This window comes from Hoplias malabaricus, chromosome 2, assembly GCF_029633855.1.
Source record: "Hoplias malabaricus isolate fHopMal1 chromosome 2, fHopMal1.hap1, whole genome shotgun sequence".
NCBI lineage: Eukaryota > Metazoa > Chordata > Actinopteri > Characiformes > Erythrinidae > Hoplias > Hoplias malabaricus.
In genome coordinates, this window is record NC_089801.1 from 81,275,276 (window position 1) to 81,299,168 (window position 23,893).

General features: G+C 43.7%; 1 protein-coding gene across 1 annotated transcript in view; it reads left to right on the top strand.

Annotated features, from left to right (window-relative positions):
• Positions 1-23,893, top strand: part of pard3ba (par-3 family cell polarity regulator beta a) — a 138,507-nt gene that overhangs the window by 98,272 nt on the left and 16,342 nt on the right. Inside the window, exons 18-20 of the mRNA XM_066661722.1 lie at positions 10,706-10,810; positions 11,032-11,301; positions 16,651-16,762. Of these exons, the coding sequence (XP_066517819.1) occupies positions 10,706-10,810; positions 11,032-11,301; positions 16,651-16,762 (487 nt within the window). The remainder of the gene's footprint in view (positions 1-10,705; positions 10,811-11,031; positions 11,302-16,650; positions 16,763-23,893) is intronic.

Consider the following 23,893-nt stretch of genomic DNA (forward strand, 5'->3'; position numbering starts at 1 on the left):
GTGGCATGAATTAGAGTGTGGCATTACCCAGCCCATGAAACCCCTAATAACCCTTTCCTCGGCCCGAGCAGATTTACCGCAGCCCCGTGTTGCCGATTATATATCGCTGGCCTTTATAATGTCAAACCTGCCACTATATTTTGTGCGTGTTTGTGATCAGATGACCTTGAGTTGCAGCCCCAGGCTCAGAACGCACCTTCTCCATTGTCCGCCGCAGGTAGTCAGAAGAGAAGTAATCATGCATATCATAGCCTGGGTTGATTAGCGACTCATATGCTAATGTGTGGGTTTAATGGGGTGCTTTGGGGAATGGACAGATTTTGAATGAATGTGTTTAGACTGTTTTTAACATGGTGTTTATGAGAAAATTTGTTTTATAAAAGGCATTTTTATAGATAGAACAACGTGCACTTTAAGGACCATCTATGTACCATCAACTGGTGAAAACACAGGAGATAACACTGCAGTGTCAGACCTGTTGGGCCTTAGGCTTAGGGTTATGTTTAGAGCTAGAAGCAAGTAAGTTTAGGGTTGAGTTTTGGTGTTAGATTTAGGGTTGGGTTTGCGTTTAGGGGTATGATTTGGGTAGAGTTTGGGGGTTAGGTTTAGGGTTGGGTTTGTGTTTAGGGGTATGATTTGGATTAAGTTTGGGTGTTAGGTTTTGGGTTGTTTGGATATAGGGGCATGAGTTGGGTTGAGTTGAGTTTGGGTGTTAGGTTTAGGGTTGAGTTTGAGGGTTAGGTTTAGAGTTATAGATAGGGTTTGGTTTGGGGTTATGTTTGAATTAGGGTGAGTTTCAGTTGAAACGTTGACTTACATTGAACGTTAAAGGTTTTCTTTTTTTCCTTTTTCTATGAAGTTACTATATTGTAGATATATTGTTTATTGGACAGCGACAATATCTTACACACTCTGTGAATTTGTGTTAGGACCAGACTAGAAGGGTCTAAAACACCCACTACTGGGCTGTGGGATCTCCGGAGTGTTGGAGTAACATCCAGTACCTCTGGCATGACTTGGAGTGACCAAACTGACCATCCCACATCCGCACCTGACCTCGCTGCTGAATACAGCCATGGTCCGCGATTGTAAAAGAGTAATTATAATTAGTCAGTTGCTTCTTGTTCTCAGGTCAGTTCTCAGTGGTCTCAGTCACATTTACTGAAGTATCTGACCAAATCCATGACCATGGCCATGTTCTGCATGTTGTTAGCATCAAGGCTACACATGTTTGTTCACATTTTAGTATGAGTTTTCCCATTTGGGAGGAAAATAAACCTCTGAAGCTGTTAGTGCTATCGCTCGGCGCAGGCCCTGGACAGCGCGGATATTAAATCGCATTTCCCCAAACTGTCCCCCCCATCCTGCCATGATTTCCTCATTTAGCCGCGCAGATGTGTCCTGTCAATCAAGTCCTGAGCTCCGAACGCACATTCCGAACCAAGGCAAAAGAGGCTCATGAATATTTATGAGCCCGGCAAACCTAATTGGTCATGGCAGGCCGTCTCCTCCGTGTTTGTTTGTCAAGGATGGCTTCATTAGGGTTCTGCAGTTTGAGACTTAATACTTGTGACATGCGTTTAAAAAGGCTTTTGAAGTAGAGGTTGCCAGTCATTTTTTATTTTTTAAATACAACTTTAGCCTAAAAAACTTCTGGTCGCTGAAAACTTCAAGACTTTAGCCAGATTCAGAGAGTTACACAAGGGCTTTTGTGAATTGCATCATAGAGAAGAGGGCGAACCGGACTTATTGTGACAGATTTGGACCCCGGGATATTCCTCAAAAAGTCTGAAATCACATCTGTTTAGCGTTGACACTGACAAACTGACAGATTTGTCCTTTTTGTCGCCTGGTTTTTATACCACACGGCAATAGCACAAGTCTTTCCCTTGTAAACAAAGCATCTACTAGGTGTGTTTCCTCATGGGTCAGTGGCTCCCCTGAGTAAGACCATGTTACATGTGTAGACTAATGCAGCTTTAGGATTCTTAGTTTCTGGCTATGTATGATACTTTAACAGCCAATCACACATCACCTTACTACAGCTCAACACGCTTGGAGGAGAACATTGTCCCATAACAGCTACCTGCGCCAAGACACAGAGACCTCCTGGAATCTTGGATAGAGATGGTTGGGACATCACCCGGAATAGTGGGCTTCCCATATAGGAAGTGGGCTTGCACATCCAGGCCACTAGGTGTCAGTATAACGGGCGTAATCTCTATGAAACCACAATTGGTAAATCAAAAAAGGCAAAAAGCATCAATACCTGACCTCTTGACCCAAACTTGACCAAAAGCTTTGCCGTTTCAGTTCCCGTGCCCCTACGTCCAGTGCATTCCGGAAACGGGATTGACAGTCAGTGTCTGTGGTAATTGGAAACACGCAGTCAATCCATTCCCACAATGTTTTTCCCATTGCGCCTGCCATGAATGGAAACGGCGCTGACATTTCTCAGCACGGATGTGACGGCTTCTTTGATCTGTTTGATTCAAACAGATTCGGAAAGTGTTCATCCATTATTCAGCCACTGATTTTGGTTTCGGGGAGCTTGCTTTATAGAAGCTGTGGACGATTTGCAGGCCAAAGTGACCATCCTAGCCTTGGGAGAAAGATACTGTTTCCAGATCAGTAAAAAACAAAAACAAAAAAACAAACGCAGCACAGACACAAAAAGAAATAAATAAAAAACGGTGTGAAGAACGGTTGACAAACGTTGCCGGTATGAGTGTGAGAGGCTGTCACATGGGTCCTACTGTGAGTGACAGCGGTGGGCTGTCACCATGAGGACTATTGTGTCACTGTCATCCACAAGCTGCCAGCGGAGCTTGACTGATGGGGGCTTTATTGAAGATGGCATCTCTAACTTGGACCTAGATGCCACTCAAACCCCTAACCAAGCGTTCGCAAATCCGCTCGCTTTGGGGGAACCTCAGCTAGAACTCAGATTTCTGCTTCTTCAGGCCTTTAAGGGGCAAACATCTGGCGGGACCAACAGGGCTTCTACTCCTGTTCACTCCTGTCTTTTGGGTTCTGTTGTTATGTTATAGCCACTTGTTGTCCATCTGTTGCTCTGCATACTTCGTTAGCCGCATGCACCCAGCGTAGGCCCATGACATGATGGTCTCTCTGCTGTAGCTCTATAAGAAGAACCAGGGTGTCTCTAAAGGCCTGAGCTTAACCGGCTAATCCACATTTTTTCCAGACACTGCGGCTAATTATTGTTTCCGTCTTTAATCCATGAAAACCTTGCTATATTTATTTTTTTTTTTGCTCTTTCTGCCTTTACCTTTCCCTTTTATTTTCACCAGACTCCTTTGCCTTCCCTCAGAAGTTCAGCCCTTGTTTTCATCTCCCGACTCCTTCAGGGCCTTAGAGGGGAAAAAAAATCACAGTGCAATCTAATAATAACAGCAGCGTTTCTGCGGTCAGATTAGCAGCCCCCCCCACACCACCACCCCCCTCAAACACCACCCCACCCTCTCCAGAATGGCAGTATTATTTACACTTTTCTAAGCTACTTATTTTCAGGACCCCATGCCGTGGGAATTCCTCTCCTGCTTTAGATCTGCCTCCCTGCTCCCGAATCAAGTGGCAATTTAGACGCCTCTTCTAACAAAAGCTCTCGGAGGATACGTAGCGAGGACTTTGTAGGCTTTGTGCCGGCTTTGGGGAGTGAAGCGAGCGTCTGCGTGCTGGTGAGCGAAAAGGGTGGGACGCGGTGCCAGAGGTACGAGAGTCGAGTCTTGAGTTGTAGCATCTGAAATCTGAATTCAGTCACGAGTCAAAGGTTTCAAAGTCGAGATTGACTTGAGCTGCGAGAGTGGCACTGCTAAGTGAATCTAATTTACTGACTCCCAACTGACTCAAGTTCCTGATTTTTAGATTTACAGCTTGAGTTAGACTTCAGAACTTGTGACTTGTTACTCAGTAGAGACGTTGGCTTGATTCAGACTTTGAAGACTGAGAATGCAAATTTAAATTCACATCCCAGTGACATGAGTTTTGCATCTCAGCCACTCGTGATTTGAATCAGATTCACATTCCAGTACCTTGTGATTCATGTCTCGCTTCAGATTCTATCTCAAGTAACTCAGATGTTTACATTATTTTGCATTTCAGTGATTTATTATTTGACTCAGAAGCTTGTCCCAGTGACTCACTGTTTGACTCAGATTCTCATCCCAGTGACTCACTGTTTGACTCAGATTCCCATTCCAGTGACTCATGGTTTGACTCAGAATCTCATTCCAGTGACTCATGGTTTGACTCAGATTCTCATCCCAGTGACTTACGATTTGACTCATATTCTCACCCCATGACTCACAGTTTGACTCAGATTCTCATCCCAGTGACTCATGATTTGACTCATATTCTCATCACAGTGACTCATGATTTGATTTAGAATCCCACCCCAGTGATTCAAGTTTGATGCCATTTTACAATAAGAATACACTCAAACTTATATAAATGGCGTATTGGTTATTAATTATGTTATATACATATTGAGACAGATAGAAAGGATATCAGTGACCTGACCTTTGCTAAATAGTGAACCCCTATCCATGTGCACAGTTGAACCTCAGATCTCACCAAATGCTGACGCTAATTTGTTTTCTGCATCAGTTGACATTAACCCTGTCAGCTCCAGCACATATTTATTGCAGTGTTTAACTATTTAACCACTGGGTTTAATCCAGTAACCACAAAGAGAGTTTTAGACATTACCTTGTCATTTTCAGTAAGATCTCTGATATGAATTACCATGTAATAACTGAATGAATTACCATGTAATAAACATATTTTTTTAACTCTTTATTAACCTTAAGTGAAGTCTCATTTTAAAGTGGAACCCATGTTTTAAATTTATTTTTTTCATTTTAGTGACTCTTTTTTGTTTGATTCGACTCACTTTCTCATTCCAGTGACTCATGACTTGACTCTTGCTTTACTCCCAGTGAGATTTGACCTGGAATCACATCCCAGTGACTCATGACTTCACTTAGACTGACTTGGGACTCAGAGAGTTTACGTCTTTGCTCTGTATGCTTAAGATTACTTGTACGTCCTTGGAAACTGTGCACATTAGAGCATCTGTTCATGCTGTAATTACCTACATAACTTTCTGCTGATTAATCTCTCTGAAAACAGTGGGACTTCGGACATCTCCCTGTTGTCCCAGTAGCAGCGTATGGAGCATCTTCCAGCTCAAGAGAATCTCTTAATTCAGCCCTTGGGGGTCCGGCTAATGAGTATCCCACTGCTTCTGTCTCGTTATTTGTATGTAATGTTCTCCAGCTTCAGGTCTGTATTTTAACATGAGGTATTCCAACTTTGATGAGGCCTGGTATGTTCTGGCTGCAGTGGCAAACTGGAGTGTATATTTTATTTCCAGGACTAGTCATCCCTGCCCCCTGCAACCTTCTGGACTATTATCACTTGTGTTTGATTTGTGGATTTTCAGCTAGACCACTAGACCTTCAGCTATCAATGCTAAATAGTAATGCTCCAACATTAGCATGGACTGGACAAACCCACAGGAAGTTGCTGCATTCATTACTGATCCATTAAGCTTTGTGGTCATTTACATGTGCGTATAGTTTTGACCAGCAATCTTGTAATTCTTCACTGAGGACAGACATTTTCACCGTCCAAAAACCATTCGGGGCTGTAAACGAGCCCTCCAAGGTTGCGTCCTCCAAAGCAGCTTCCCACAGCGGATCACTCGGACCAGATTAAAATTCAAACGGCTCGGCTTAAACAGCATGAGCAAACCGGATTGCTTTAGTCGTTTGGAGACGTCTTGCATAATTTATCGCCGGACCCTCAAGGCACTTCCTCTGCACTCTGTTGGCACATCCATTTATAGAAAAAGCGCTTCTGTCTTGTAATATCTGCGAATGCATTTCTTGTTCATTTCTAATCAATTCAGAAAGTCTGGAAGCAAATTTTATTCCGAGTTTACTGCTGGAATGACTAGGCAGTTACCTAGACTAGGTCCACCTACGCCAACATGACTTCAGAGTCTAGGACCACTGCTTTCAACTTAGTTCTGGCCTATGATCTAGGACCATTTGGTTCTATAATCATTCTTTTAGCTTTGTTCAAGCCTGTAGTCTAGGACCATTTGTTCCAGATTTGTTCGGCCCTACAATGAAGGACCACGTGTTCTAGCTTTTTTGTGATCTATAACCTAGAACAACTGGTTCTGTGTTTGCTCTGATGTACAATCGTGGACCACTTGTACTGACAGTGACCAGGTCTGTAATCTAGGACAAGTTCCAGCTTTCCTCTGGCCTATAATCTAAGACCACTTTTACGTTTGTTCTGGTCTATAATATTGTTTTGTGTTTGTTTTTTTTCACCTAGAGGCTAGGACAACTTATTCCAACTTCTTATTCCTATGCTTAACTTTAGTCAACAAGGTAACCAGATTCTGGACATGTCTTTGTTAGTCTACTAGTTCTTAATAGCTTTCAGTAATTACCTACTTGTAACCATGGCTACCAGATCAGCTTTTAATGAACTGACAGCTCCACAAAGCTGCATGAGGCCTAGTGTTGATTTTGGAGGTAGAATTTCTGGCGAGACACATCCTCCAACTTCATATCAGCCATAACCTTGGTCACTTGTTCCAGTCGGGTTCTAGTCAAAAACGTGGTCCACATGTTCACAGTAATGAGCACATTTTACATTCGATTTTCCAATGTTTTTCCAGTCTAATTATAATCTACATCCAGTTTTCTGACAATAATCATGGTCCATGGTTTGTTGCTGGTTCCAGTTGTTTCCAGTTGTGCTTGCATTCGCTCCATCATTCCCCTGGGCTAAGAAAACATCTTCACGAGAGTGGAATACTTACTCACCTAATAAGCTTGATCTTGACCGTGCGTGACCACAACCCAGGAATTAGTGATTCAACCTGGCTTCAAATGCAGTTGTGCTGGGCTTTAAAAAGGTCACTGCCTGTGGAGGAACAGCAGAGTGTCTGGAGGCATGCCTGCAGAGTCCTCCATTCAGGACAAACACATATAAACATTGAGCTAATGCAGAGTTTTCTAGGAACTGTACGCTGAGAGACGAGTTGAAAGGAGGTGCCTTGGAGGCAGATGAGAGAAAGGCCGAATGAGTGGGTGGAGGAGGAGTGGGGGTGGGGTGGGTTCCTCTCGTGACAGGTCTGGCTAATTAAGCAGCTCCAGTTAAACCTCACCCAGCGGTAAAGGCTGGAGACTTTAATGTATGCACACATAATGATCAGCTTAGCGTAGCCTCTCCGCTTCCCATGGATCTGTCTGTCTGTCTGCGGGATGGCTTCAGTGGGGGTTTGGTTGGCTAAAACACTTCAATCCCACTTGGGCTAATAAATCATGGGAGCTCCAGAAGCTGGGGTTAGTTCATGTTTCTTCCATTGTTTTATTTTTTTTTTTGTGCATGGCTCGGAAATAGTGTCTTGTTAATTAAAGAGAGCTAGCGCCACAGCTCATAAAAGCACTGGAAATCTTCTGAATGTTGGGATCACAGGCTAGCAAGACGAGAATTAGTTGGAACTAGCTTAAAAATACATCTCACGGCCACAGAAAAAAAAGAGCAAAATTCCACTCCCGGCGTTCTTTCAAGGTCGCATACCAGATCCCAGCTGTAATGGGTTCAATAATGCTTCCGAAACAAATTCCAACCCACATTACGGCCATTAGCCCAGTTACCGTCCTCACCCTGGGCCACATACCTCAGCCCAGAGCTAACAACCCAGTCAGGCTAATCAGCCACCACCTTGGAGCACACACCATGGCCATTAAATCAACCTCCCTACACTCCCTGGGGCAAAATCATATTCATAATAGGAACCGCTTTGCTAACTTTGACTACCTGAGAACACACCTGAAGCTAGCCTGTTCCTCAGTTTGGGACATGCTTATGTATTTTTAAATTTATTTTGCAGTCCCTTATGAGCCATGCCATGCCCTGGGAAGCGTGCTTAGAGACTTGGAGGCTGTTTGAAGTTCACCCACTATCCACTCTTCTCCCACCGAGCCTGGCTTTGAGTGATGTATCTACTGCTGCACCGAAGCTGTTTAGCCAGTGATTTAATTGTAGCCACCTGTCTCGGTTTTTCCTCATTTTCGTTGCCTGCCCTTTATCTTTCCTTCCAGCAATCAATATACCATTGTCCCACCTGTCCGACTCAGAGCCAAATCATCTATCATCCAGTTATGCCATAGGAAAGATGATCAACTCAATTAAAATGTTGCGTTAAATGAGTTGGCTAACTTGTATTCTGAGAGTTTGACTTGGATTTATATTGTGTTTGTAGCAAATGTGTAATCACAATGTAAGTACTGTGTTGTATTCATTGTTACACATTAGTTACAGTAGTACAGCTTCAGTAAATGAATGCCGTTACTCAGGTAAATATACGTAATTACATGGTGTACTTGTCACGGATATTTAATTATTTATGTAAGTTGCATTGCTCTTCAACTTATTACAAAGAATGTTATTACATTTTACACACATTTACATATGGCATAGGAATGTTTGTGGTTCAAACTCAGAACGTCTGTGTAAGTTACATCTGTGAAACAGTGGAGAATCACCAGTGATTACATTGGTATTTGTGTATATTTAATGTCTATTAAAGTTAAAACTAAATTTAATTAGTATAAAATAAAAATCTATGAAGATGGTCTCTGAGACCCTTTTCTGACGCTGCCCACTTAACAGTAAATACTTGGACATATGCTGGAGGTCAATTCATACGAGGAGTTCAGGGCTTTTTTGCCTAATACCGTTGAAGAAGCATCAGGGGTTTCCAGTCATTGTGTTGTAGAATTGTGTTTGGGTTCTTGTCAGGTTACAGCTTCCTGTAGCTTTCAGAAGTCGATATAAACACAGAAGCAGGTCCAAATGTAGTATCCATTTTTGTGTTCGTGCTAAAGGTGCTATGCTCTGACTGTGCAGTTCCTGTGCGTTGCTATTCAGGCCACAGCTCTGACTCTAATGAGCGCTTTAGGGGCGAGGCAGAGCTAGCATGCCAGACGTTGGTATTAGGTACTGTAGCTGCAGCCTAATGAGATAAATACAGCCGTTACTTAGTGTGGGGAGTTGGGGAAAAGCAACACTACTGAAGTAAAGTCATGGTGTGGATGTGTTGGGATGATGCTGGTCCAGCTAGCCCACTCTTTGCAGAACCAGAGTCAAAGTCAGAACATATGAATAAAGTGTTGAGTCCAGTTAAGTGTCAGTCAAGGGCAAATCTGGGTTGCATTTGGAGTCAGTATTATGAAATTTAAAGTAAAAAAAATGGCAGCTGTTGTTGCCAAAATTGTAATCTATAAGCCATTACAGTATTAAGATTGAAAATTGTAAATTTTACATTCAAGAACTGTTTTGTTTACAGTACTTTTTGTGTAAAAAACAAAAAGAAAACTGATATACACCATAAATACCCCATAGAACCATTATTTTGCCATAAAATTAACATGTAAAGTGTGACAAATGAGAGAATGAAGACTGAGATATATCCAAACTGCTAACAAGTGTCCTATATTCAGCCCTTAAAAGGGGATATAGCTCACTAATGAGTCCTAGCTCCTCCCAACCCTTGGCCACTTGTACCACCCCTAATGGTTTGTGCATTTAACAGAGAGTTAACAGAGAGTGTATTTTTTTTTTACAAACAAGATAACAGCAAAATTCAGTGTTGTCTGTTATATAAATATTATGAAATACTTTCATTTTAAAAGGATATTTAACTTTGAAATAATAAATTTGTTACAGTAAAGAGACGAGTAAATGACTGATGAATGTATTTCAGGCATTGCACTGTTACAGAAACTTTTCAACCTTTGTAGAGTTTGCCGTCATTTAGTTTCATGGTTTTACAGTTTTTTACCATAAAATTTACAGACATTTTTTACAGTGTGAATGAATTTGAATTGATTGTCCCATTGAGCACCACTTTCAATATTTTCAATTTGTCAGAATGTGTTTTCTGCCCTTTCGACTTGGACACTGACAAAGTGTGCAGCAGGAAAACACAAATACCTGCGGTCAAGCTTGACCATTTATAAAGTAAGTGGCCTTTCAGCTGGTATTTCCTTTGGGCAAACTTGATTGGATTGCTGCGTAGCTTCCGGACCATTGAAATTCCCAAATTACAGTCTTTCAGCATTGATTTTGATATGGTAATGATGTAGGGAGGCTCTCTGACAAGTGATGTTGATTATGACCCGGCCGGCGTCGATAATGTGGAGACGGCGATGTTCATGTGTTGGCCAGGCAGTGAACTGGAAACCATTTACCCGACCGGTTTTGGTCATGCTTCATTTGGACGGCCGCTCGCTCGCTGTCATCACTGCCATTACGTCTAATTGTAAAAAACCTCCCTTACAAAGTGTCTGCATGGGGACTCTGGTGTCAGCTCTACAATCGACTTGTCTTGCTTTCACTCTCCTCCCTCCCTAAGTCCCTCGTATTATAGGGGACTGCATGGTGACTCTGGTGTCAGCTCTACAGTTGACTGGCCATTTTTTTTTTTGAAAATGCAAAATTGGAGATCTTACAAAACAATCCAGGGAAAGTGACATCTCTGTTCTAAAGGCTTGAAAACCTTGTCTGGCTCTTCTAATACTCTGACATTTTGTCCATATCTGTCCCTCCCATATGTCCCTCACCACTTCCTTTATCTTCCTCTTCCCTCGTCTAGGTTTGGAAGGAAGAACAAAGAAGATAAGGCCAAAGCCAAAGCTAAGCTGGGCGCTCTGAGTGAAGAAGAGGTCGATAAGAGTGAAGCCGAAATGCCCGCCAATGTGTAAGTTTGCTGGACGCTGGCCTTTTTCGGCGTGTATTTAATACCGTCTCTGCCCATTGAAGCACAGGCTGAATGGGGGCTTATAAAGTATGCAGAGCCACAAGTGGAATACAATCTGTAAACGTAGAACTACAGCATGCTTCTGTATATTCAGAGGAGTGCAGAACCATAAAGGTTATTTTATTATTGAGCCTGACTGGTGCGTCTCTTCTGTTCGACAGACCTGAGGTGGACCATCTAGTCCCTAACCAAGCCCCCTTGCCTGAGGTGGAAGATGACGACTTTGACCCCAACTACGCCCGCATCAGCAACTTCCGTGAGCCGCCCCCTCCGGGCCACTCCCCATTTATGACTCGTACACCTTCTCCTCACCATGCCCCACCCCCTGGCGCAGCCCCGAGCGGACCCCTGACTAACGAGGTTCCACTGGAGGGGCTGTATGCAAAGGTCAACAAGCAGAAACCCGCGGCTGTGCCCACAGTAGCTGAGAGGTGAGTCCAGAAGAAGCTGGGGGTGAGGTGTATAGTGAGCCAGCCATTGATATTGTTTTTAATAAACTATAATATATGATTTTATATCATATATATTATATATCATCTAGGTTTTGGATATAATTGCATAATAATTCTCATATTTGCATTGCTAAAATTTGGTTTTAGCTTGATGAACTAGGTTAATTCTACAGTATCAGCCATGTTCTAGCTACTGTTAAATGTTTCTAGTAAAGTGGCCACTGTGTGGACATACAAGGTTGCTGTTTCCAATAAAGTGGCCAGTGTGTGTACACACACAGTTAGTGTTTCCAATAAAGTGGCCAGTGTGCGTGCACACACACAGTGAGTGTTTCCAATAAAGTGGCCAGTGTGTGTACACACAAAGTTAGTGTTTCCAATAAAGTTGCCAGTGTGTGTACACACAGTAAGTGTTTCCAATAAAGTGGCCAGTGTGTGTACACACAAAGTTAGTGTTTCCAATAAAGTTGCCAGTGTGTGTACACACAGTTGGTGTTTCTAATAAAGTGGCCACAGAATTGTCCAGGAGTGTCAGGCCCCTGTGGGGACAGTGTTTCCCCGCCCCTGTGAAGCCCTTGTCCAGCCATGAGTGCGCTCAGAGTGGCCTCTCGTGGGGATGGAAGACCGCTCTTGTCGGCTGCTGTTATTCACAGCGCCGCTGTCTAGGGGGGAGTTTTGGTGGGGGCTGAGTGCACCGCCGACTGCGGGGATTGATTTGTTGTCTGGTGTTAATTATCCGAGGTGTGTGTGTGTGTGTGTGTGTGTGTGTTTGCACACACCTGTGGGGGCCTCGTTTATTCCACCTCTTATTCCATCATTGATTGGTACCAGCTTATCTCGCTGGTGCCGGAGCGTCCACTCCGCGAGGACATGGAGAGCAGCTTTAATCCCCTCTGTGAGACCTGGCCTGGTCACTTTATCACTGGTGCCTACAGTGGGCAGTCAGGAGCGGGTCAGTGAAGAGAAGAAGAGGTTTAATACGAGTGTGAATGCGTGCAGAGAGAAAATGGCAGAAAAAACGACAAGAATGGAGGGAGATGGTCAATTAACCACAAAATAATACTATGAAGTAACCTCTCTCTTTCATACTCTTTCTCTTTCTGTCGCTCTCTCTCTCTCTCTCTCTCTCTCTCTCTCTCATACTCTCTTTCCCTCTCTCTCTCTCATGTTCTCTGTTCTCTGTCATTATCTCTCTCCTTGTCTCTCATTTCTTTCTCGTTTTTCTCTCTTCTGTTTTCTGCCATTATCTTTAACTCTCTCATTTCTCTCCTCTCTTTTATCTCGTTTCTTTCTTTGTCTCTCTCGCTCTCTCTTTCGCTCTTTTTGGTTTCTTATTCTCTCTCCTGCTCTCTTTCTTATGTTTCTTATTCTCTCTCTCTCTCTCTCTTTTGTTTCTTATTATTTCTCTGTCTCTCTTTCTGTTTCTTATTCTCTCTCTTTTGTTTCTTATTCTCTATCTCTCACTCTCCCTCTTTTGTTTCTTATTCTTTCTCTCTCTTCTGTTTCTTATTCTCTCTCTCTCCCTCTCTCTGTTTCTTATTCTCTCTCTCTCTCTCTCTCCCCTGCCACTTTGTACATAATAGATGTGAGTAATAAATGTTACGATGGGTTAAAAACAACACACAGCCTGTAAAAAAAACGATGTTCATTTCCCTGCTGTAGGAGATGCCCCACCCCCGGAGCAGCCCTTCATTACACCGAGGGGTGGGGGGAGGGAGGGCCGGGGGGAGGGGGAACATGTCGATGCACGGGAAGCCAAACAGGAAGTCAAGAGCCTCACACTTTTTCTGTCAGATATTTGGCCAGCGGCCAGTGATGCGGGATGCTATTAATCAGTCTAATGGAGCGGCGGTCCCGGGCCCGGACCCTGCGCTAATGCTTTACGGAAGCTTCCTCCCCTTGGCTCGCGGCCCACTTCGGCTCCTCTGCAAAATTGGATTGGCCAAAGTGGACGAGATGGAGCTTTTCTGCTCCCAGCCTTGGTCCGGACCGGGGCGCAGAGGGCTGTCCAGCGCTGGTGGACGGACACATCGACATGGAGCGTATGCCCAACATTAGAAGTAATTATACCTTTGTTAGGACTTGGCATCGACACAATGTTGGTATTAATTTTGGGAGACGAGCATTGGTCTAGATCTTGTGGAGGTTCTAGATACACTGACAGTGAATAGAGATTCTCATGCCATTTTTAGAGTCACATGGAGAACAGTGACCACAGCCTTATAGTCGTTTGTATTGAAACAGTGGTGTATTTTTATAGTTATCCACCATTGATAGTAATACAAACGTGAATTAAAAAAAAGTGTGTGACTGATCTCATGTTGCTTGTTATTACTTTTCGCTGATAAACTCCCAGCTCACAGCCTGCTGCTCTGACCCAACTCTCTAAAAGTAAGTCAATCCCTCTACCCTTTCTCTCAGTGTGCCGCCAATGAACAGGTGATGACAGATGTCTCCCACCTCGCCTGCATCCTTTCCCTTTTCTCCTAAATCCCAGATCCGGATCCCAGATCCTCTTCCAGAGATGGTAGATCCCCTTGTGACTTTAAGGTTCACCCAGTGTGGATATTAGAGAGGTACAAGCCCAAAAGCACTACATAATAAGGGACCAGATTCCTGTCGACAGGTAGGTTTTGAGGTTAAGGTTTGTGTTAAGAATAACCCTAAAATAGGGGTCAATCCTAAGCCTTGCTTCTAGAATATCAACTCATCTTTCTCTACATCAAAAGAAGTCTAGTTTGGGTTTGGTCAGGGGTGTGTTCAGAGTGAATCTAGCTGCTCTGAGGAAGCTGTCGAAAGCTTCAGGATGAGAGTAGGCTTCCACACCAGAGCCGCTAGGAACCAGAACAGCAGCCCAGAAGTGACCAAGGATGACCAGGGCTATTTTACGTAGGTATACCAGGTCTTTGAGGCGTGGTGTCACAGCTTTAGAGCGCTATGACCAAGTTGAGCAGCAACAAGTCGTGCCATTGCACAGGTCCCAAGTCTGCTTCTCCAATCTTTAGGTCATGCCTCCCTCCCGTGAAATGCCATCAGTGACAAGATCAGGCTCCGACTGGTATAGTGTGCACACCCAGCAGTGTTAAGCAGGTGGGATGAAGACATTTTGTGGCAAGACAGGTACAATTCCAGAAGCAATACTTTCTAAGGACAAACTTACAGAGCTTGTTTTGAATCTAATGAGGCATACACCTCTTGGGTCAAGTCCAGCGCCTTTACCACTCCTGGCCTATGCTGGTGGGTCCACTGCTGGGCACCTTTACTGATACTAGACTGACCATTTGCTGTGGTTTAATTTGAGTCTATCCCGATTTATAGGTCCTCCAGCCGCAACTTCGATCCAGCTTCGAAAAAACTCCCGTAGTTATTATTTCAACTTGGACTTTCTGTTCAAGTTATTCTTCATCTTAAAACAACTTGAAAACAAGCCTCCAACCCACTCTATCTGCCTCCAGCTGCTGGACACGATAGTAACTGTGTTGGATATGAAGAATTGTTCCGTCCTCCCTTGACGCCATTCCAAGAAACATAGTTACATTGTGAAAATCGAAGCTACTCCCAGTGACAAAAAGCATAGAGATATACATTTATACTGCCTGCTGCTTTTATTATTTGGACTATCCCAGTATCTCACACTCTCTCTCGCTCTGTCTCTCTCTTTTTCACACACACACACTCACCCCTCCAAGCTGGGAGCAGATTGTTCAGTGTAAGTATGTCCTTTGACTGATAAGTCTGTGATTCATATTTGAGGCTGTGGGCCCGGCAGGAGGCTAATTAAACATTGATAGTGTTTCTCATTCAGGCGGCCATGTGCGCTCTCAATCACAATGGCAGCCCTAATTGCGTTCTGTGGGACCGGTTAATGGACGTTTGGAGACGGAGCTTCCGCTCTGTGTGTCCTGGACCAGCTGCCGTAGTTTCCGCAACCTCAGTCAAGAGCTTTTACCATTGGCTGGGGATGCCGTCCCGGGTCTGGAGATTTTTGGCCGGTGTTTGTTCAGTGTTTCTTTTGAAACAATAGGTAATGGTACAGATTTTGTCTTGTATGTTCTTCTGTGAAGGCTTTGGACTAGCTCTCTGAACACTGCTGTGAGGATTAGATGACAGTCTGCCATGTAATTATTAATGAGATCAGGTAGCAATGTTGGGTGATTAGTTCTTGATCAGAAAAACAGCACTCCAGCTCATCCCAATGGTACTGGATCCCAGAGAACACAGTTCCACTGCTCCATAACCCAAATATCGGGGGGCTTTTTATCACACTTACCAATGCTTGATTTTGGGCGTGGTGTTTTTCCACAAATCTATATGACAATATCATGTTTTATATCTATCTAGACATCTGAGGGCTTATGAATTTATGAAAGATTTCCTGCTCCCGTTTTATTTTGTCTAATTTTGCTGTAGTTATAACAACAGTTATTAACAAATATACATAAACAATGTAACTGTGGTTTGTCACTATTACAGATGGATTACATCTTATTCATGTTTCTTAAATTCATGTCACTTTCAGTATTTACGTATGTAATAACATGACTGTAACTGTGTAATATCATGTAATTACATTTACGTATAACTGAATATTCCGCAAATCTTTATTGCTTACATGGTTATTACATGACTGCACTTTGTTAGTACTATGTATTTTCATTTAATTACAATATATATATATGGACATGAAACTGCACTGCTTCAGCCCATCTGTAATAGTGAATAAGTCATCACTAATCGTTACTGTGAGTGCATCTTGTTAATTACTGTGTACTTACATGTAATTACATTGTTTGTACATGTGCACAAGTATAGCCATCTGTAACACTGAAAATATCAGTAGTTAAACTGTTATTACATGTGGTGTTAATGTGTAACAGCACAGTTAATACATAAAAAAATACTCTGGCAAAATTCAAACCTTTTCCTGGCCACTTTATTAGAAACCTTTTCCTTGATGTGCAGTTAAAGACTGCAGCTACATCTCTTGATGCTCAGTTTGTGTTGGTCGTAGTCTTGCCCTTCATTAATGGTCAGTTCCTGACTACACACTGCTGTTGTCTGGATAGTTTTGGCTTGTGGACTGTTCTGAGGATGGTCCACCAGCCCAGTAACATATGGACAATAGTGGTCAGGGGGTCTATCAACATATGAACATGGCCCTAAAGGACGCGCTCATTCATGGGCAATGCAGCACCAGCGTTCATGAGTCGTGTCCTGGTGATGCAGGTACATTCAGGGACATTTGATCATGTCAAGGGTCGACTTGTTAAGTGTCTGGACGTTTCGATGATGGACACTGACCTGTTTGTTTTTCTCTCCTCTGTCCAGTAACGAAGCTCGTATCCAGCAGATCCGAAGCCAGCTCCAGCACTTGAAGCCCGCTCCGTCTTACACCGAGTCAGGGGTCAGCCACAGGGTCCAGGAGTATGACCCCTCCCGGGTAAGAGCCGTCACCTCTCTACATTGCTCTTCAAAAGTTTGGGGACACCCGCTCCTCTGGGGGTTTGTCTGAAATCAAGGGGGGTTTGGTCTCTATTTTGGAACACTGCTGTGAGGATTTGATGGCTTATACTGAAACCTGAGAGAGGTCAGGTGCTGATGGTGCATTTCTAGTGTTGCATCACAGACACTATGGCTTAGCTGCAGCTTAAAATATGTCGCATGTGTGTAGTCATTACTCGCAGGCTGGAAAAGGGCAGTGTGTGTGTGTGGTTCTCTCAGGGCATTGATTCTAAGCACAGATTACTGCAGTTCATCTAGATGTTCAGGCCAATTTTAAAGCACTGGCAGTAATCTGTTCACTCTTATCTGCTTATGCTTTAACACACACACACACACACACACACACAGTTGTTTGCTTAAGTCATTTTTTACCCAGGCTTTCATTCCTTTTATAGAGTCCCCACAAGTCATATTCCTGTGTGTATTGTACACACAATTCAAAGAAACAAATGTTTATGCATTACACAGACTGTTTATTCATGCATTGTGGGGACCTTACACAGGCTACTGGTCCTTGTACGGAGATTTTACCCTCACTTTATCTATAAAGTACTACTGGTTTAAACCTAGTCCTAAACCTAAACCTAAGCTTAACACTAACTCTAATGATAGCCTTATGTTTTTATTTTTTATTTTTTGTATTAAATGACAGAGGATAAGAAGTCCCCATAACGTTAGTGTGTAAGGTCATTTAAAATTGTGTGCACTTTACACGCACATTTGTTTTTCATACGTTGTGGGGACATCACATACACTTCCATTCATTTTGTTGACGACTGCTCTGAGGGCAAAGAGAGAGCCTCTGTGTACGTGCACCAGTCAGCCACAAGATTAAAACCACCCACAGGTGTAACATTGAAGATAAGGCTATAATGGTGTTCAAGTTGCTTTGAACTCATTGAATGAATGTGTTTATTCTCCACAGAATGGGATTAAACATGTCTAGTGATGGATGTATGATACATCCAGGCCACTAGGTGTAGGTCTGATTCTCACGAAGGAGAACGACTGGAGAAAATGATGAATATAATAGTGTTTAATGTTGTAGATTTGATTATTATGTTTTGGCTTGTGTTGCTTAGTTACGCTGACTGTTGGTGTGGTCCAGTCTGCTTTGGGCTTAGGGCTGACCGCAGCCCTTGACTTCTTCAAACACACACACACACACACACACACACATAATTATCCTGGGACAGTTGCCAAAAGCCTTACAGCACTGGCCACGTCCGCTCACTGTTCCCTTTCACATGTCTGAATCCAAACAGAGGCTGTGGTGGTCCTTGCTTTAAGAACAGGGCTGAAAATAAGTATGCAGAGCAACGGGTGGACTACACAGTGCTCCTATTGGTCAGAGGAGCTGATGAAACAGAGAGCGAGGGAAGGAACCAGGAGGTGTTTTAACGTTGCGTAGCGTAGCGCCCGTTTTTACAGCGGCTTCCCTCTAGTCCCGAGTCATGAATACGGAATGAGATCTAAAAGCTGCTTAATGAAAGAGTCGCGAGCTTGTGTCTGATTGATGTGAGCGTTTGTCTCGTTTGGTGACTTCATTAACGAGAAACGGAGGGAGTGAGGTCAGCTCTGATAATTGCAGCGTGTCCAAACATCACTCTTCCTCAGCACAGATTAGACGACAGCGCTCCTCGTTACCTTCACATAATGTTATTGAGTGATAAATATTCATGCATTCATTCGTCCTGCATCACTGGCAGAGTGTGTGAGATTATCCACAGCTGTGTGAGTGAGTGACTGGGTGAGTGGGTTAGACTGTTCAGATTGAGTGTGTTTGAGAGTGGGTGAGTGTGTGAAACTGTCCTGAGCTGTGTGGGGGTGTGTGAGAGAGTGACTGGGTGAGTGTGTGAAATTGTTCAGATCAAGTGTGTGTGAAAATGTCCTGAGCTGTGAGTGACTGAGTGAGTGAGTGAGAGATTATCCACAGCTGTGAGTGAGTGAGAGATTATCCACAGCTGTGAATGAGTGAGAGATTATCCACAGCTGTGAGTGACTGAGTGAGTGAGTGAGAGATTATCCACAGCTGTGAGTGACTGAGTGAGTGAGTGAGAGATTATCCACAGCTGTGAATGAGTGAGAGATTATCCACAGCTGTGAGTGACTGAGTGAGTGAGTGAGAGATTATCCACAGCTGTGAGTGAGTGAGAGATTATCCACAGCTGTGAGTGAGTGAGAGATTATCCACAGCTGTGAGTGACTGAGTGAGTGAGTGAGTGAGTGAGAGATTATCCACAGCTGTGAGTGAGTGAGAGATTATCCACAGCTGTGAGTGACTGAGTGAGTGAGTGAGTGAGTGAGAGATTATCCACAGCTGTGAGTGAGTGAGTGAGAGATTATCCACAGCTGTGAGTGAGAGATTATCCACAGCTGTGAGTGAGTGAGTGAGAGATTATCCACAGCTGTGAGTGAGTGAGTGAGAGATTATCCACAGCTGTGAGGGAGTGTGTGTGTGACTGGGTGAGTGAAAGATTGACTGGGTGAATGTGTGAGATTATCCACGGGAGGGAGTGAGGGAGGGAGTGAGTGAGTGAGTGAGTTTGATTGATTGATTGATTGATTGATTATCCACAGCTGTGAGTGAGAGTGTGTGTGACTGGGAGAGTGTGTGAAATTGTTCAGATTGAGTGTGTGTGTGAATGGATGAGTGTGTGAAATTGTCCTGAGGTGTTTGTGAGTGTGTGAAATGATCCAGAGTTATAAGTGTGTGAGTGAGTAGTAAAACTATCCACAGGTGAGTGACAGGGTGAGTGTGTGAAATGAAGCACTTGTGTGAGCGACTGATGGAGGGTGGAGTGTTGTTGTTGAATCCTGAGTGTAAAACCCACACAGTGTGAAAGTAAGACGAGTCGAGTCAAAGAAACATCTCCCAAACATTCCCGGAGAAACTGAGAGGGACTTCCACAGAGAGAGCCGTCACCAGCAGCACACACATCTCCACCCTGACCCTGCAGATGTACAGTGGAGTGATTATTCTACCCAGCAATTCCCTCAGCTCCACCTTAACAAATGTTAAACAAATAGAACCAAGCGTTTCTCAGAAACACTCTGAACCTTGTCGTTCCAAACTTGGCTCCACTCAGACGTCAGGCTCCGTGTCCAGGGTTTTCTTCCTAGAAGATTGTAGGCCAGTCTGGGCTTGGCTGGGCTCACAATGACAGTCCATGTAATTATACAGCTCAGAGTGTGTGTGTGTGAGTGTGGGTGTGTGTGTCCAGACAAAATCAGCCTCCACAAGACTGTCCAGGAAAGACAGTGCAATGACGGAGTGGATAAAAATGACCCTGGCCTTTTACAGCCACAGACTTTGGAATAAACCTGTGCTGAGCTCTAATCCTCAAATGTGCTTTGTTCTTGTATTTACAATAAACACAATCAGACACAAGTGAGTGAACAATGATGTGGTCTCTGGGTTAAGGGGTGGGATATATTAAGCATGGAAGGGTCGTTTCTTAAACATAGGAAGAATAGGTACAAGTAAGAGTCTGAGCAATTTTGTCCAAAACTGCAAGCCTTTTTCTGTTTAGTCTTGATAGTATGCAGTGGTTAATACTTAACAAATGTTGCCCATTCAAGCCATAGGTGGCTATGACCATGTCAACACTTCACTGATTGTCCTTTCTTTGGATCAATTTTGGAAGGTGCTAACCACGGCCCATACTGGGACAGACTATTTGGAGATGCTCTGACCACAACGTCATATGGTCATGACAATTTCTCCCTGGTGAAAGTGGTCAGATTCTTGTGTCTGACGAACTGGTTATTTTCCACCTGTTGATCATCACTTAACATCATCGTTACTTACTTGTGTAGTATGTGATTAGATTTGGCCAAAAACAGGAGTTGGCGTTATCATAGAGTAGTGTTTTCGACGCCTCCGTGATCTTGTTTCGCAAGTCATCCTTCACCAGTTCCTAGGAATTCAGATAATTCCCCAGATTTTGACAAAATACAAAAGTCTTCCACGTAGAGTCGTGTCCACAGTCGGCAACCTATCCCTACGGCTCATTGCCCAGGCTTTGCTCGGGCTGAAAGGGGTCATGACCAGTCTCCTACAGACCGGTGTCTTAATTACACTCTCGAAATGGCCCCGCCATCTGCTGCTAACAAGCATCAGGCGCCTGGGCTGCATGGCCGCGAGCGTTTAGGGGGCATCGGAGGGCATTGGGCCGTGCTAAGCTACCAGCACACGGCCATATATAGCATCTCCAGGGGGATATGATAGGATCTGTTGCACGCTGAACCCTTGGCTTCATTTGAACAATGAAGTTTAGCTTCAGTGTGGGTTCTAAATGGAAGCATGCTGAACTCGTAATGACAGAGGAAAGAGTGGAACTGAAGGAAGGAACTTTTTCCTTCACCGTGAAGCTGGATGAAAGTGAAACTTATTGCAACTTCGGGTCAAATTCAGGGCAGTCTAGAAGCATTGGCACACCATGGACAAGGGTTTTAAACACTTTTCACTCTCTCTAAAGATTCAGAGAACTCAAATCCTAAGTAGGACTGGGAGATGATCTTAAAGATGTTTAGGTCAATGATTTGGAATCCACACTGCAAACCGTGTTGATGAATGTGAACGAATGAATATATGCTGTAACATCTGGTCATGATTCCACCTTGACGTTCTGGAAGGGGCGGCTGGACTCTGACATCTATCATTTGTCTGAACTCATTCCTTACAAAATTCCAAGAGTTTTTTGGAAGGAATAATCTGGAATATCACTGGTCCACCACCATACTTTACCAAGGGCATTAGAGCATAGGTTATAGCTTTTGTTTCTGTCCTGAAACATATTTTTTTTAGAAATATACTTTGAATGTTAGATGGCAGAGTGGTGCGACACATCTCCAGATGCCAGGGAATATGGGCAGTGTTCATTTCATTAACGAAAATTGTGATAAAACATATTCGCTCATGACCTATTTTTTTTGCAAAGAAATCTAAATGAGGACTAAATCATAATCATTTGCATCATTTGCCGTAGTCAGGGCAACAAGAGCAGGCCAGTGGAATAGTGAAGAGGAGTCGACTCCCAAAGGATAGTTTTCGTAGCATTTGGGAGTTTGGGAGTCATTTTTATCAGCTGTTGGCCAAAGATTCATAAAGTTGAATCACTTGGAAACGACTCGGTGTCAGTTTGCAGCGCACTTTGAATTTACAATTTTAACTTTAAATAAATGCGGTGCTTTTGAGCAAATGTATATGAAAGTGGCCAAATTTCATCCTTAATTTTGGATGTTAATATTTTTTAGATGTTATAACATTTTAGCTATTGTTTATTAAAGTTAGAATTAAATAATATCTCTAAATTAAAGGTTAAATTAGGTCATGGTTTTAATTTAATAGAATGAATCTAGACTAAATTACTTTAAAACTAGACTAAAGCTAACAATAATTAAAAGACTAAAGTTAAACTAAAACTAATGCACATTTTCGTCTAAAACTAAAGTGACTAAAAAATGAACCCTGCCTCAGGTCACAGTCTGTGAGGAGTGTGGTGTGTTCTCTCTGTGTCTGCATGGGTTTCCTCCGGGTGACTGTCTGTGAGGAGTGTGGTGTGTTCTCCCTGTGTCTGCGTGGGTTTCCTCCGGGTGACTGTCTGTGAGGAGTGTGGTGTTTTCTCCGTGTCTGCATGGGTTTCCTCCGGGTGACTGTCTGTGAGGAGTGAGGTGTGTTCTCCCTGTGTCTGTGTGGGTTCCCTCCGGGTGCTGTGGGTACACTTAATAATATACAAATTAGACAGAGCACTTTGAGAACGTGGCACTTTGTGTATACAGGAATCCTGTTTGTATTTCAGGCTAAAAATGGCAGTAAGCACAGCTCAGTTCCCCACAGACTCATCCACAGTTTGTCTTCTCAGGAGCATTAAGCCCAGTTTGAGTTTGCTGTGAGAAACGCTGGGTGCAGTTTGAGTGTTGTTTGGAGACGCTGAGCTCTGCAGGAACCCTGCTGGAGTCTGAGCGAGATGCTGAGCTCACACCAACTCACTGCCTTCAACAATAAACAGAGTTCAGTGATGAATGCAAAGTCCTTTAAGGAAAATTATGAAAAATGAATGCTTTCAGGGGGCGTCTCTTATTGACTCTTGTCTTATTGACTGTGGCCTGTGTGTGTGTATGTGTGTTAGTCTCACTGTGCTATAGATGTTTCCACAGGACTCTACAGGTAGGGCTCTTCTCAGGAACCCCCCCCTTGTAGATCTAAAGTCAGAGACAGTAGCTCATGCTGATGGGCAGGTTGAGTTAGTTATCCTCTAGTCCACTTTCTGACCAGTTGTTTTTATTTTTTTTGGTCTGTAGAGATAGCAGTGACACAGATGAGTGTAAAATCCCCATCATCACCCACACACCTTCACAACAGAGGCACTGCTGTGTCCAGAGTGACTCACCAACCCAGTCATATCTGGACAGCAATGAGCCTGTGGTCAGAAACTGACCAGTGAGGAGTAAGAGGAGCATCAATACATGACATGCACCTTCGAAGCGGGTGTTACTGTTTAAGTGGCCAGTGAGTGTCAGTAGAAGTGGGGTGTTTCTGATAAAGTGGCCAGTGAGTGACAGTAGAGGGGGTGTTTCTGATGAAGTGGCCAGTGAGTGTCAGTAGAAGGGGGGTGTTTCTGATAAAGTGGCCAAGTGAGTGTCAGTAGAAGTGGGGTGTTTCTGATAAAGTGGCCAGTGAGTGTCAGTAGAAGTGGGGTGTTTCTGATAAAGTGGCCAGTGTGTGTCAGTAGAAGGAGGGTGTTTCTGATAAAGTGGCCAAGTGAGTGTCAGTAGAAGTGGGGTGTTTCTGATAAAGTGGCCAGTGAGTGTCAGTAGAAGTGGGGTGTTGCTGATAAAGTGGCCAGTGAGTGTCAGTAGAAGTGGGGTGTTGCTGATAAAGTGGCCAGTGAGTGTCAGTAGAAGTGGGGTGTTTCTGATAAAGTGGCCAGTGAGTGTCAGTAGAAGTGGGGTGTTGCTGATAAAGTGGCCAAGTGAGTGTCAGTAGAGGGGGGGTGTTTCTGATAAAGTGGCCAGTGAGTGTCAGTAGAAGTGGGGTGTTGCTGATAAAGTGGCCAAGTGAGTG